This window comes from Paramisgurnus dabryanus, chromosome 3 (assembly GCF_030506205.2).
Source record: "Paramisgurnus dabryanus chromosome 3, PD_genome_1.1, whole genome shotgun sequence".
Taxonomy (NCBI): Eukaryota; Metazoa; Chordata; class Actinopteri; order Cypriniformes; family Cobitidae; genus Paramisgurnus; species Paramisgurnus dabryanus.
The window spans coordinates 33,746,291-33,761,437 of record NC_133339.1 but is presented as its reverse complement, the minus strand read 5'-3'; the positions used below and the strand labels follow the sequence as shown (position 1 = coordinate 33,761,437).

At 35.9% G+C, this 15,147-nt stretch overlaps 1 protein-coding gene across 1 annotated transcript; it reads left to right on the top strand.

Annotated features, from left to right (window-relative positions):
* Nucleotides 1-8,344: 8,344 nt before the first annotated feature.
* On the top strand, nucleotides 8,345-11,182 carry uts2r5 (urotensin-2 receptor 5). The gene has a single exon (XM_065276574.2). The coding sequence runs from the start codon at nucleotides 8,543-8,545 to the stop codon at nucleotides 9,632-9,634; it is 1,092 nt and encodes a 363-aa protein (XP_065132646.1). The 5' UTR covers nucleotides 8,345-8,542; the 3' UTR covers nucleotides 9,635-11,182.
* Nucleotides 11,183-15,147: the final 3,965 nt, after the last annotated feature.

Here is a 15,147-nt window from a genome sequence, read left to right as displayed (position 1 = left end):
CATTTCAAATTGGTTTCAAAATGACATTGAGTTCACTGTACTAAAATGGCCCCCACAGTCACCAGATCTCAACCCAATAGAGCATCTTTGGGATGTGGTGGAACGGGAGCTTCGTGCCCTGGATGTGCATCCCACAAATCTCCATCAACTGCAAGATGCTTTCCTATCAATATGGGCCAACATTTCTAAAGAATGCTTTCAGCACCTTGTTAAAATACAATGCCACATAGAATTAATGCAGTTCTGAAAGCGAAAGGGGGACCAAAACGGTATTAGTATAGTGTTCCTAATAATCCTTTAGGTGAGTGTATAAACTGATGTAAATTGGTCCTATGGGGAGGACTTTTTTTACAGTAGTAAATCTAAATCCAGTATCTACACAAGATGATGCTTTTATGTAATATTCCAGTGAGATTTAATATTAATACAAATTTATTTTTATATTTAACTTCTTTGTAGAATTAATAACAAATCTTTATATATAATTTAAAAAAATATATAAAAATTAAATATTACTTATTCTGCAAATGAACACTCCGTGTAGTAAAATATAAGGAATGTAACAATAAATGAACCGTCTCAGCTAAGATTAGCTGTGTGTTTTCCATTATTAAAAATGTCTGGAAAATTTAAACGAGTAGATGACTTAAACCATGAAAAACATCCAAATGTCCTTGGAGGTCTTCCCTACCCTCCCTAAAAACAGGTTTCCTTTTAAGCATTTTTAATGTGATATCCGCAGAGAAAAGGACCAGACGTCAGAGCGGTGCCACACTGACAGTGGTGCCGTGATTCTCACGCAGTAATAACTTGAGAAACACTTTATAAATTCACACGACCTTGGCATTTTTGGCGGGCACCAATAGTTGGCAGCTACATCTTTTAAGTTTTTCTATAAAATGAATGTTGGAAGCCAGTTGGAAGTATTATAGTTTTCCTTTTTTTTTTGGACTAATAAGCTACATTTTATAAGACTGACCATTTAATATAATCTAGCTGGCAAAAATCACAAAGTTTAGTTAAAAGTCATTTTTTTACAAAGATTTGAGGTATTATTCATCTCTGTGTACAGCACTAACAGTACATCATGAGTTATGGGTGATTATATAATTGCAGGTATATTTGGTGTCCACGGTTGTTATTTTTGTTCAGCTTTTTTTAAATGGTTATATAGTAGCAGTGTTGATAGTTGCGTATGAAACAACAGGAAATCATGATTTTCAGCCATATACGACACTTTTATGACAAATATATTGTTAGTGCCAAATTATTAAAATAATTAAAGATAAATAATAATGACTTCGGACACAGAATGCACCTGCGATTACATAATCACCCATATGTGAGTTTAATAGGGTTAGTTTGTATCCCCAACTGAGCATTAGTAAAAGTAATGTTACTTATAAGGACATTGACTATAAATATAAGTGACTCCTGCTCGAGCAGTAATGATATGAATGTGGACTGAAGCTGAACCTGTCAGCCTGATATAATCCAGAGATTTTGCTTGGCAGAAGAGAGTTTACCGAATGGTCTCCATAACAATCTAACCTTTTGACTTTTTAGGAACACTAACCAGTTTTGATAGGTAAGATATGAAGAAAACATGGGAATGTGTTGTAAACCGTGCCTTGTGTATATCTTCAGGGCCGGTTGTACACCAATATTAAATGAAACATGGGGCTTTTTATAATTATTGTGTGTATACACAACTTTTTGAATTAAATTAAGTATAGGTTTAATGTTGAAGTACATTAAGTTTAGAATAGCTTTATTGTATGTTTTGACCTGTTAATTCACACAATGGTTTGCTTTGTCTTCATTTATGTTTAACTTACTGATAAAACCCACAAAAATTGTACCGAGTTTTATTCTGTGTAAAATTACAAATAAAACCATAATGTTGCATAAGAAATCGTGGACAATTTTAAGGCTGTAATGTTCCACTAACAGCTGCACAAGATCCTATTATACCGAAAACATCCTCGCTACATTTCCCAACTTTCAAAATGTTGTGTAACAAACAAGTGTTCATGAAAGCTGTTGGCCCAGACAAACACTACAGATATTAAAAAACAAAAACTCTTTAGTTCCGTATTTAATCAGATCGATTATTAAAAAAATCTTATGCGGGAATTTTGGTCATTCTGTGATAAGCATAGAGCTTCAATTTAATCCGTTAAAAAGTCAAATATTAAAGAAGAAATATAACCTTGTTTTCAGCCAGGAATGATTTTTAAGAGACATTTTATCACTCTTTATTAACTGCTCATGCAGGAATGAGACTGCTAGAAAACTTAGAGAAGTGTAATTTCATATATTATACACTGCAAACCCTTAGAATTAAAAGTATTTGCCTTTTGAAATATCATAAATCATCAAAGACTTTTGATGCTTATGTTTCCAAGGAGAGGGCGAATAAAGGTAAGAACGTTCTAGAGGAGCTTAACATACTACCGCAATAAACGTGTTGTGTCATCTAAAATTAGAACGACAAGCCAAGTTTTTTGAGTTTGCCAACCAAACATTGCCATCTGGCATGAAAAACTATCATTAAAGAAAGCCAGATAATAATTTTTTACATTTATATAGTGGACATCCTGGGATTTTTAACGACCACGGAGAGTCAGGACCTCGCTTTTACGTCTCATCCGATGGACCAATCAGATGTTCATAATGAGAAAGGTTACAGGACAAATGAGATACAAAGGCTATGTGTTTATATGTAGAGCTCAGATGCAAAAGCCACCTGAGATAATGATATTGACCCAATGCTTTCAGCATGTATTATATGTTCATCAAATACTTTCACTTTAAATCTGCATAATCCCACCCTCAGGTCATTCAGAAATGCCGGTTTATCCAAAATACAGATTTAAAATTAGCCCTAGAGATTATATATGCTGATTTTAGGTCAGCAGCTAAATACAATTACTAGTTAGGTTGTAATATCAATTGATGACTGATAAAATTTTCATTGCCATTAAAGTAAAACTAAACATAAGTGTCTGATAAAAATGCTTATTTACAAGACAACTTGCAAGGCACACTTTTTGCACCCTAGCGTTAGGTCAAAAAGGGATTAAGCCAGCCAGTTGGGATGTAATTTAACCCAGTGGTTCACAAACTTTTTCAGCGTGCAGCCCCCCTTGTGTACGGTGCATTCCTTCACGGCCCCCCAAAGAAAATTTGTGACAAAAAACTGTTCTAAAACTCAAAATTTTAATAAAAAAAAAACCATTAAATTATATGAAAAAGTCGTGCTTTTGGTTAGTAGCCTTATTCTTTTATGTTTAATTTCACAGAATTCATGATAAATTCATGTATTTCATAAAATGTCATAAAACTGGGGGCCCCCTGGCACCATCTCGCGGCCCCCAGTTTGAAAACCACTGATTTTAACCAATGCTGATGCAATGCAAAATGATGGATTGCAGTCACAAACATTTTTTGGATTAGTTTAACCCAACAACGTGGTTTGTTCCTTTTTTTTAGTGTATACATTAGGAACGCTTCATTGTAACTTGATCATTCACAGATTCATTCTCCAGCTGAAGCAGATTTGGTTAAGCAGCTTTCTGACACATTTTTTTTTTTGCTCAATGTGAACTTTTATTAGATTACTAAAATGGAAAAATCGACGATAACCAAGAAACACTGTGTGTGTTAAATGAAGGAAACAGGTCTGTTGAAATTATGAAATTATATCCATTTTTGACAGATTTTGTTCGTCTTGTGACTTATTTGTTTATTTTGGATTGGCTTCTACATTCTTCCTCATTATATCTAGTGTGTTAAGAGTGTTTTGCTTTTCGTCTCACCCAGGATGAAAATCACTTGATAATATTTCACTTGATAATATTGCAGTTTTGGATGTCTTGTGAGGTCTAAATGCAATAACCACAAATAGCCAAGTGCAAAATTCACAATTACATATGACTACTACTTCATAAAACATTCATACGATTGCATAAAATAGTATCACAACTATAAGGAAAAGTCTCTATATGGAAGTCGCACCAGTAGGCCTTTGCAATGCATGCAATGTTCTATCTACCTAAAAGGGAAAGACAGATCTAAAATCATGCTAAAATTAAACAACATACTTCCAACCAACCAGACAAAAACTGTACCATACATTCTGTTGAGCTCAGATTTCACTTAAAAACAACTTCTTCTATTGACAACATCTGCAAGTAACTTCTTCAGGAAGGGTAATATTAAAGGAAAACACCACAGTTTTTCAATATTTTACTATGTTCTTACCTCAACTTCGAGGAATTAATAGATACCTATCTTTTTTCAAATCATGCACTTTTAATCTTTGTACAGCGCTTCTTGAAATTGTTAGCATTTAGCCTAGCTCCATTCATTCCTTAGGATCCAAACGAAAGTTTTATTGTGTGCCACCATATTTACTCGTGTAACTACTCATGTAACAGTCTTTAAATAGGGAAAACATGGAAGTGTTTGGTGGCTTCTTAATTCATCCCTGTTTGGATCCTAAGGAATGAATGGGGCTAGGCTAAATGCTAATACATTCACGAGGCGCTGTACAAAGATTAAAAGTGCATGCATTGAAAAAAACAGGAATGTATTAATTTGTCTAAGTTGAGGTAAGAACATAGTAAAATATTGAAAAACTGTGGTGTTTTCCTTTAAAGACATGGGCTTATGAATGTCCAGTAGTATAATGCCTGGTGAAATCGTTGCTGTATTTTGGCTTCACATGCCGTCTTTATTAATAAAGCTTGTGTTATACACTTTCTTTCACACCTAATCGACCAGCAGAATTGAATTTAAACACTGTTATTCATGAATCTAATTCATAGGTGTACATTTGCTTCCCTTCACCTTGTGGATGAATTAGAATAATAACTTAGTTATTGCATGAAAAACAGATTTGTGTTTATCTCTGTACTGCTTGGTGGTATGGAAAATCTCAGGCAGTCAACCTTGTGTGTTTGGGTAAATGCCTGTGAGGGTTTCAGCTAAGTGACAGCTGAAAATGAGACAGGGACTCGTTTGTTTGTTTTTCTTTAACATAGTTTCAGCAAAAAGTATCATATAATATCCTAATCCAAATAGTTTGATTTCATTTCTTAATTTTGGTTGGTTTTTTGTTTATTTTTCGTCTGCTAGTTGGCATCAGTAGGATTAAGATGACTTTTGTACAGACGCATGCAAGGATGAATCCCTCCCTGCTGTTGTCACGGTGCCAGCGCTATGAAGGACATAGAAGGTGAATTATGGAGAATATGTCAGCCACTGCAATCTAATCAATACAGTACAGGACTAAATAAACTAAGCATTTACAACAAAAAAAAGATGCATGGTGATAAACAAATGTGTTATTCTGGATGAAAGCACAGCTTGCAGTTGCATAATGCATTTTGCTTTCTTCTGAGATTAGAAATTTCGTAACTCTCACCTCCTCCATTTAAGCAGCCCCATGTCTTTTATCTTTAACATATGCTTCTGTTTCAATTGAAGACAGGCTCTCAGGATGGTTTCTTTGAAATACTGTTAGTACTGGAAAAGTGGTGAAACACCAGCCCAAATGGACTCAAAGAGCAGAGAGTTTGTTGCCTAATGAAATGTTCTGCATTTGAAAAGATCCCAAGCTTTTACGGTACATTAAAGCTTCTTTCAACCCCGCACAAAGCCGTATTTCTGTTTCGCCGGAAAAATATGTCAGTCATATTTCCATTCCACATGCACTTACTGAAAACGTGTAAACAGCACACATATTGGAAAACAAGATGTGAATAGATGGATGTAATCATGCACCATCATATTTCTGAGCCTCGATGACAGCCATTTTACCCAAGCATGAGATCCGAAGTGCGCAGATGTTGACTGCTGATTATTTTCTGTATCATATGACTGATCTGTTTTCTGCTGATATCATTTTGAACATGAACTCATGTGGTCAGCCCTCCAGGAAAAATGGTAATTGGACAGAAATTACAGCTCTTCATTCAGCAATCACTCAACACTGATGGTGTCAAGCTGTTCCTGAGAGACTTTAAGACATTTAAATGAGAGTCAAAGCCAATAGGTTTCACTTTCTCCTGGTACTACCATAGTTCATTTCACTCTGCCGTTCTTAAAGTTAGTCTTATATTGATCAATTAATAAATCTGATTCACTGCAAGTTGTTTACTCCTTAGTTAAATTGATAAGATATAGGCAAATTAATTAAGATTTATATATTTTAAATATAAAGAAAGTCTTATGATTTATAAAGGTTTTCTTATCAATTAATTATGTAAAATATTGATAAGATCATACACTGTCAGAAATAAAGGTACAAAACTGTACTTCGACTCGCCTGAAAAATCCGCTATCCTACTCCCTCTCATAATGGGAGAGGGAGGGTGTTACTGCGCCGAGTCGAAGTACTCCCAACAGTGCTATTCCGCCATACAATATAGTTCCTCTTTTAAATCCGCTTAGAAAAGCGCTACGTTTTATTTTGTGCCACCAAACTTGCTCGTATAACTACTCGTCTTAAATAGGAAAAACGTTGATGTGTTTGGTCACTTCTTACTTTATCTCTGAGTGGTACCATTGAATGAATGGGGCTAATCTTAATGCTATCAAAGTGTCGCAGGGCGCCCCAGCGCTTACGTGCACGCACTAAAATGATAGAGGGATGTATCAACTCTTCTTAGTTAAGGTAATAAGTTTAATATGAAAAATTGATAGACTATTCCTTTAAGCAGTGGCGGCTCGGCTTGTCCGAAGGGCACTAATTCAAAATAAGTGTTCGGAGTGTCGAGTGAGTTTTTTTTTTCCAAAATATGTGTTTTGCGTGTCGAGAGATCCTGTTTGCATCACGTGTTTTGTCAAAATAAGTGCCTGCTGCACACGCATCAAAATCGTTTATGATAAAAGAGATGTCAAGTTCACAAAATACACACAAGACACTCCCTTAACAGTAAACTCTGATTACGCATGAGATTATACGAATATCTGGCAAACGCGAGCATCTCTTTTTTCATAAACACTAGATGCATCTGCAGCAGGCACTTATTTTGACAAAACACGTACGCACACAGGATCTCTCGATGCGCAGAACACACATTTTGAAATAGGGAACCACACTACATACACGTTGTGACGAACTTCGCATCAAGCGCCCTCAAAAAAGAAGTCATCGGCCGCCATGCTGCGTGGACGCTGTGAGAAGAATGGTGATGAGCGGGCGGGGCAACTGATATAAGATAAGATTTACTAAGATTAGCAGTATTACAGAAATAATTACACAAATGTAATATTTTACACATTTACTTCATAACCGTATCCATGTGCGATTATCCTGAGCCCCAGACACCCCTCCCCTGGCTGACCTGGCAGCATGAAGCACATTCACGCACGCACACACAAAATCAAAACATCTCCGCATTGGATAAGAACACGCTATCTTATAAATAATAATGTGACACTGACGGTAATGATGTATTACGGTAATTTGCCACGTCACAGCCCGTGACGTTTACACAATATGGAGTTAAAACCCGGAAGACAAAAATATCACAAAAAAGCTAAAAATTAACTATTTTTCTCCTAATGTTAAAATTAACGAATATTTAGATTGTCTTCTATGATGTGCAACACAACTTACTTTGTTTAAAAAAGTGTTGGTTAGTGTTTCATGACGCTTTAAATTCTTTCATAGCATCTGCAGCTGGCACGTATTTTGACAAGAAGCATGATGCACATGGTTCACATGACGCAAGGATCACATATTTTGTCATGCAGAGCAACATACATGATACTACGAACGCATATTTTGAATTTGTGCCCCTCAGAAGAGAAGTCACCACTGGTAGCACTAGTGTAGAATCTTATTGTAAGTGGTGTTATGATTACGAGCTTTACTATTTAGCACCCTTTTTTACAGACAGTAGATGTGCCAAGTGAACAATAAAACACAACTTTTAAGTATTAATAAATTAAATTGTAATTACTAGTATTAGTTTAAACAATGTAATACCGCAAAATATCTTGATCAAGGTTGTGCCCTGTCATAATTCTCCCTTTTATTGAATTTGACTTTAATAAGAAGCAGTGCAACATTGTATACTGAACGTGTAAACATATAACATGTTGCTGATTCTTTAAACAATTGACGCATTCGTTTAGATACCCAGATGCCCAGTGCGCATCCAAAGGCTTTTGCGCACTGAGTGTTGAATTGCTTAGTTGTTCTAAATTTGGTGAAGGACGCACTAGACCAGAGTCCGCTCTATTAATCCCACCCTCCACATGACAGCTGATGTGGGACAATGACAGTATTACCCCTACTGGACTCCATTAAGTATTTGTAAGTTTTACGCGAAGATGGTGAAGACGCGGTACAGAGATAAATGCGTTCTATGTATTTTACGCATTTCTTTAGGCTATAGATAACTGCTAAAACATAAGTTTTAAGTGCGTCTGTTACTTTTTTTGGAGATACGCGGTCCCATCTGATACTTTTAAAGAATTAGTTTATCACGAAATGGAATCTTTTCACTGCTGAAGGGGTTTTGAAATGGGGACAATTCATCCACTTGAAGTAGGACTGGAGAATCAGGTGAATATATCCGCCTTTGCCAACATATCAGCACCAACACCAGGACTTTCCGATGCGCCCCTCTCCTCTTTCGACACATTAATCACATCCATACTCGGTACAGTTTTGACTGTCATGTGTTTAATCGGCGTTATCGGAAACGTTTACACTCTTGTCATCATGAACATCTCAGTCCGGGTAACGGGATCGATGTACGTCTACATTGTGAACTTGGCACTCGCAGATCTCCTGTACCTCTCCACCATACCTTTCGTGGTCTGCACGTATTTTATGAAGGACTGGTACTTCGGCAACATCGGCTGTCGTGTTTTATTCAGTCTGGATTTCCTCACCATGCACGCCAGCATCTTTATCCTGACCATCATGAGCACGGAGAGATATCTGGCTGTGGTGAAACCTCTGGACACTTTCGGTCGCTCCAGGCGCTACAGACGCGCGGTCACCTGTCTGGTGTGGCTCGTGTCTTTCATATTGGCTCTGCCGACCATGATCATGATCGACCTCAAGAGAGACAAGGATCATAACGGCGTGGAGAAACGCATGTGCCACCCGACCTGGCAGATTACGGCGTACAAGGTGTATTTGACTGTCCTGTTCAACACCTGCATCCTGGCACCTGGATTCATCATCGGTTACCTCTATCTGAAGTTAGCCAAAACCTATTGGGTATCTCAAACTTCTGCATTCTCATCCACGGAAATGAATAAATGTCCCAAGCAAAAGGTGTTATATATGATACTTGGCATAGTTCTTACCTATTGGGCATGCTTTTTACCCTTCTGGTTGTGGCAGTTACTCAGTATTTATTATTTTGGGCTTGGTGGGCTGTCCAACAGTACAGTGGTGTATGTCAACTTTGTTGTGACTTGTTTGGCATATAGTAACAGCTGTATCAATCCTTTCTTGTACACATTGTTGACAAGGAATTATCAGGAATACGTGAAAGACAGGCAGAAGAGCAGCATGCCATTTAAGAGAAGATTCAGGGAGTCATCTCAAAGGTCAGTGTCATCTGGGAGTCAACAGTTGACTAATACGCAGCAATTTTGATTCTTAAAGCAACTTTTGATATTTGTACATGGCAATCTCCTTTATTCCAATTGCGTAATTTATTAGACAGATATGTAATTAAAAGACCATATATCTATATCCTACATAGTGCTTAACAATCCATAATCACAGGCATAATAATGAATGGTAATATTTTGCACTATATGCTGTGTATGTTGTACATCCAGTGGTATGTTCTTTAGATTTTTTATTATTATGGCTTCGTATATTAGTAAAATGATGATGTGGCTTTGGTTCTTGAAAATTCAAAGGTTTATGTTCAAAAGGAACATAAAATTATTCAGGGTCATTTAAAATCTCTGCTTTTTTGTTAAATTAAAATGTGTGTATTCCATATGTATTAAAGCCTGCATTAATGTCTTTTTATTATATTTACAAATATGTAACATTACTCTACTGTATACAAACACATTGTGCTGACGTATATGTCCATGCATAACTTTATAGCTACTTTCTCATTTTCTTTTAAAGCATTGATACTTTGTTTATTGGATTTTGTCAACACACTACTTTTTTTTGTACATATTTATTTTGTTTTTGAACATAAAATATACAGAACCTTAATTTAGTTTGATTTTTTAAATATTTTTTTCTTTGTTTTATTTTTGTTATCCATCTCCTTGTTTACATATAGGTAAAAAAATCGGTAACACTTTACAATAAGATTTATTAGTGAACATTAGTTAATGTATTAACTAACATGAATAAACCATAAGCAATACATTTATTAGCATTTATTCATCTTTGTTAATGTTAGTTAAAAGAAATAAATCTGTTCATTGTTTGTTCATGTTAGTTCACAGTGCATTAACTAATGTTAACAAGATTTTAATAAAGTATTAGTAATTGTTGAAATTAACATTAACAAAGATGAATAAATCCTGTATAAGTGCAGTTCATTATTAGTTCATGTTAACTAATGAACCTTATTGTAAAGTGTTACCCAAAAATCTATATGTAAACTTTTCTGAACATTTTAATTTTTTTTCCAGCAGAAAGGTGTTTTTATTATTTTTGCTTTTGCTGAAACATTTCCAAAATTATACCTTTCACCCCATCATGGAAATAAAATAAATGATGCATGGTTAAGAATTTCCATAGTGTCCTGTGAATGAGACATATACTATTCAAGGTCTGACTGTTACTTCCGCTGAGTAAACGTTAAGTGCTAAGCAGTGAGCCGTTAAAGCGTTTTCAGCAATTAATACATGCTCACGCTACCAACAAACAAATGCTTATAGTTGCTGTAAAGCATTTACCCTGTGCTGCTTTCCATAAATACCTCACTAAACTGTGAAGGACACTCATGCACCCTTAACAAGCTGTTCTCGTGAATTATATAAATGGTCAAGTGATAAGACAAATAATAAGCAGAATTTACACACACACACACACACACACACACACACACACACACACACAACACTGACAGGTTTAGAAGAATTGACACTCTATATATTTATCCATTATTCTCTAAGTAGTAATTTCTACAGGGACGCTGTGACTTTTTGGAGGCAAGAAGTTTGTTTTGGCTTATGTTTATAATTTATAAATTATAACATTTATATTTAGAACTGTCTTTAACACAATACTTTCAAATCTATTATAATGTTACTGAAAGACAATTACGTAAGGAATAATTGATGACGGGCCATTGAATTATAAGAAAATAATGTGCATTATTTTCAAATAATACAAAGGACCGGAGTCAAGTATTCCTCTTATACCACGGTTACCACAAACATTTCTCTGGTGCCTATTTTTAAGACATTTGACAAGTTAGGTGTGCGGTTATCAGAAATTAATGCATACTCACGGAACATTTCTCAGCCAATCAGAATACAGCATTCAACAGACCCGTGGTATAATAGTTTATAAATCACTCCATGGCTTAGGACCTAAACACACTGCAGACATGCTAACTGAATATAAACGGATTACTGAGATCATTAGGATCAAGTCAGTAGAAATACCAAGGGTTTTCTCAAAACAAGGCAAGTCAGCATTTAGCTATTAAACCACCCGTCGCTGGAATCAGCTTCCAGAAGAGATCAGATGTGCACTGTGCTGCTTTACACTTATTGCACTTTTATCCAGTCATTTTTATTTCTGTTTTATTTTAAATAAACACATTTTAAATTTCTTATGTATTTTTATTTGTATTGTGATTTTAAATCTCTCTTATTTTTTCTCTTAGATATAATTTCTTTCTTTAAATTAATTACATCTGTGTATGAAATGTACTATGAATAAACATGCCTTTCATTGCCTTGCCTAGCACTCATTAGGGTGGTACCCATTTTTAAAAGCATACCTATCCACCTTAAAAGTTTATATTAGTACCTCAAAGGTTCATATTGCTACCCCAAAAGTACATAGTGTTACCATATCTGTACCTAAATGGTACATATTGGGATAATTTTTAAAGGGTACTGCCCCAGTGATAGCTTGGGGCCATATTTTGACCATTATGTTCTATGAAACATTTCACACAGTTGATGAATCTTGTGAACAGACTAGACTATTCATTGCAGACTGCGGTTTATGAACTTATCTCTCAGGTTTTGGACACTGTGCTTTGCTTCGGTCACAATGTACTCTTAACAAAATAAGCAAAGTAATCGATTTTTCAAGGAACATTTCTGAAGCATTGCAAGGAAGATTTTTTGTAACATATACCAGATATAATGTGACCTACCTCAAAAATGAAATACCACCAACCACATTAAAAACAACAACACCATGCGGAGGGTCTTCGTTTTGATAGTTGATCTTGTGTATATTTCATTAACATTCTTGGTTCAGTAGTTCCCATCTGATAGCTATCTGAAACAGAACAGAATTAGTGTTTACTGTTTTAGGGCAAGGATATCATTTCTTTAAACTGAAACTTCAATATACTCTCCTGCTATGAGTCTAGTAACTCCTGAATGTCACTACTAGGTGAAACCATGTGAAATATTTTTTTTTTACTTGAAGGAATAGCTAAAATGAATAAAGTAATTCATATAAATCGCCAGAATAATACTTTATTACACTAAAAATGGCTGGGTTAATTTTTTACCCATAATGGGTAAATAGTGGACAGAACACCCAGCATTGGGTAAATTTGTTTTGTCCAATATATTTACCCGACATGAAAATAACCCAGCCATTTTTAGAGTGTATTCGGCAGATGAGTTTAGGCCCACAGATTTTACATTACATTTTTCCTTTAGAATAGAGAAGTTAAAATCTCATCTCAGGTTTATTCATTTACAAAGCACTGTCCATATACAATTGATGCATGTTTTTCAGCTTATAATACTCTACATAAAATTTCTTCATCATTTCATATCATCACCTTTTGTAAGAGTGCCTATTGCATCCTTAGGAGCTTAACTGTCCACTGTTCCCAGACTATTTTCCATTCTCACCAAATGAAGCTAAGGATGGCAATTTATGCTGCACTCTAAAAAATATTGGGTTGTTTTTAACCCAGGACTGGGTAACTATTGGACAGAACACATTTCTGGGTTAAAATGATTATTTGGGTAATTATAACCCAGAAATGTGTTACAGCAGCAAAGTCCTTGATTATTACGCCAGAATGAGAGTATAGTCCATATCTGCCTAGAAAATAACAACTTTTAATTTTCCGTCAGTCTTAGTACACAAAGTAACTACAGAACAGTCAAGTTTTAAATTGGAAAAATATCGAAACACTTTGGTTATTTTTTTAGCATGATGCTAATGGTCTAATCAGATTCAATGAATTATGCTAAGCTATGCTAAAAGTGGAAGCGCCAGACCCAGAGATCAGCTGAATGGATTCCAAAATGGTAAGAATTAAATGTTTAACTCTAGGAGAGCTGGAAAATGAGCATATTTTCAAAAAAATTGGAATGTCCCTTTAATATTTACAATCAGAAATCCTAATGTGTGGGGGGAACCCCAAGGACAAACGTGCGCACACTCTTGAGATTATCACGTGAAACGAAACAATATCCAATTAGAAAGCGAGATGATGGAAGACTGACGCAGTCATGGTGCAGCACAAAGTGAAGTTGATGTAAAGTGAACCTGTACAGACCATGTTCCCGCTGTATCCACGACTTCACCCAAACCCTTTTCGTTTTTCCCTTGAATTTTCTGTGAAAATCATTCCAAACACTATCAGTAAAATTTCTTTCTGCATATCGTCCGCCATGCTTATTCTGAAGTCTTGTGAGATTTTGTGAGATTTCCTGTGTTCACAGTAAAAGCCTCTGGTTGAAAATCTGTTCGTGTGTGGTGTGCTGTCTTTGACACATCATGGCACACCACACACTATGGAACAAAACGGTTAAATCTAGGATTTTTATCCCCATGTTTGTGGTCTATCACATTTGACTTGGATCTGTGCCGCTTTGAATAAAGATTCTAATAGGCAGTTACTTTCTTAGTATTTGGACAGGTTTTCTCCAAGAGCTTTGGTAAATGTATTAAGTATGCTGCTCTAGCTGCTAAGAGACCAAGTAATCTGTCAAGCAAAATAAAACCAGTGTTTCCCAACCAGGGATCCATGGGCCTCAATTAACTTCCAAGGGGGCATCAAAATGACTTTAAGGGGTTTCCTGGACAGGGATTAATTTATACAGGACTAGGCCATTGTCCTATTTTAGGACATTTAGGTAGTTTTTACAAACATACCAAACAAAAAACAATACTGGTGTGCATCTTGAGAAAAATCAATGGCATTGATATGTTAAAATATGTCAGTGCAAGATGTTTTTACATTAAAGGCGGAGTGCATGATCTCTGAAAGCCAATGCTGATTTTTGACATCACCTAAACAAACACGCCCCACCCCGATAGAATCGGAACCTTCTTTTTATAGACCTGCCACACACATAGGCAACAATAGGCTTGTTCGACTTTATGCGGCGACGTAAGCACCGACAGCCGGATGATGTCAAAGTACCGCGAGAACATTAGAGAAATCAATACGAAGTCTGATTTTGTCTCGCTCTCGCTGTACTTCGACGTCATCCGGCTGTCGGTTCTTGCGGCGCCGCATGAAGTCGAACACACCTATTGTCGGTTAGACATGCCCCTTAGTGCTGATTGGCTACAAGTGTGTTTTGGTAGTCGACCCTTTTCCAAATTGTTTTTCAAAAATCATGCACCCCGCCTTTAAGGCAGCTCAAACATGCATTTTAGTCTGGGACTAGGATAAGCCCTGCCCAGGAAACTGCCCCTAAATAATTAAAATACACCAAAACAACAAAAAATCCAACTATTTATTCAACAAATACACATATTTCTAGTTAGGCCAAGCTCGAGTGTTTTACTGGGCAGACATTTTTAATCGGGAGCCTTCAAATTTGTTTGTTAAAATTAGGGGGTGTTGAAGAAAAAAATTTCTCTAAAAGGCTAATTTCAGACATAGTCGATAGTCGGTAGCCCAGTCGGCAGATGTTGACCAATAAGACAAATTAAGTACTAGTTGAGAGATATTTCCCTTAAAAAAA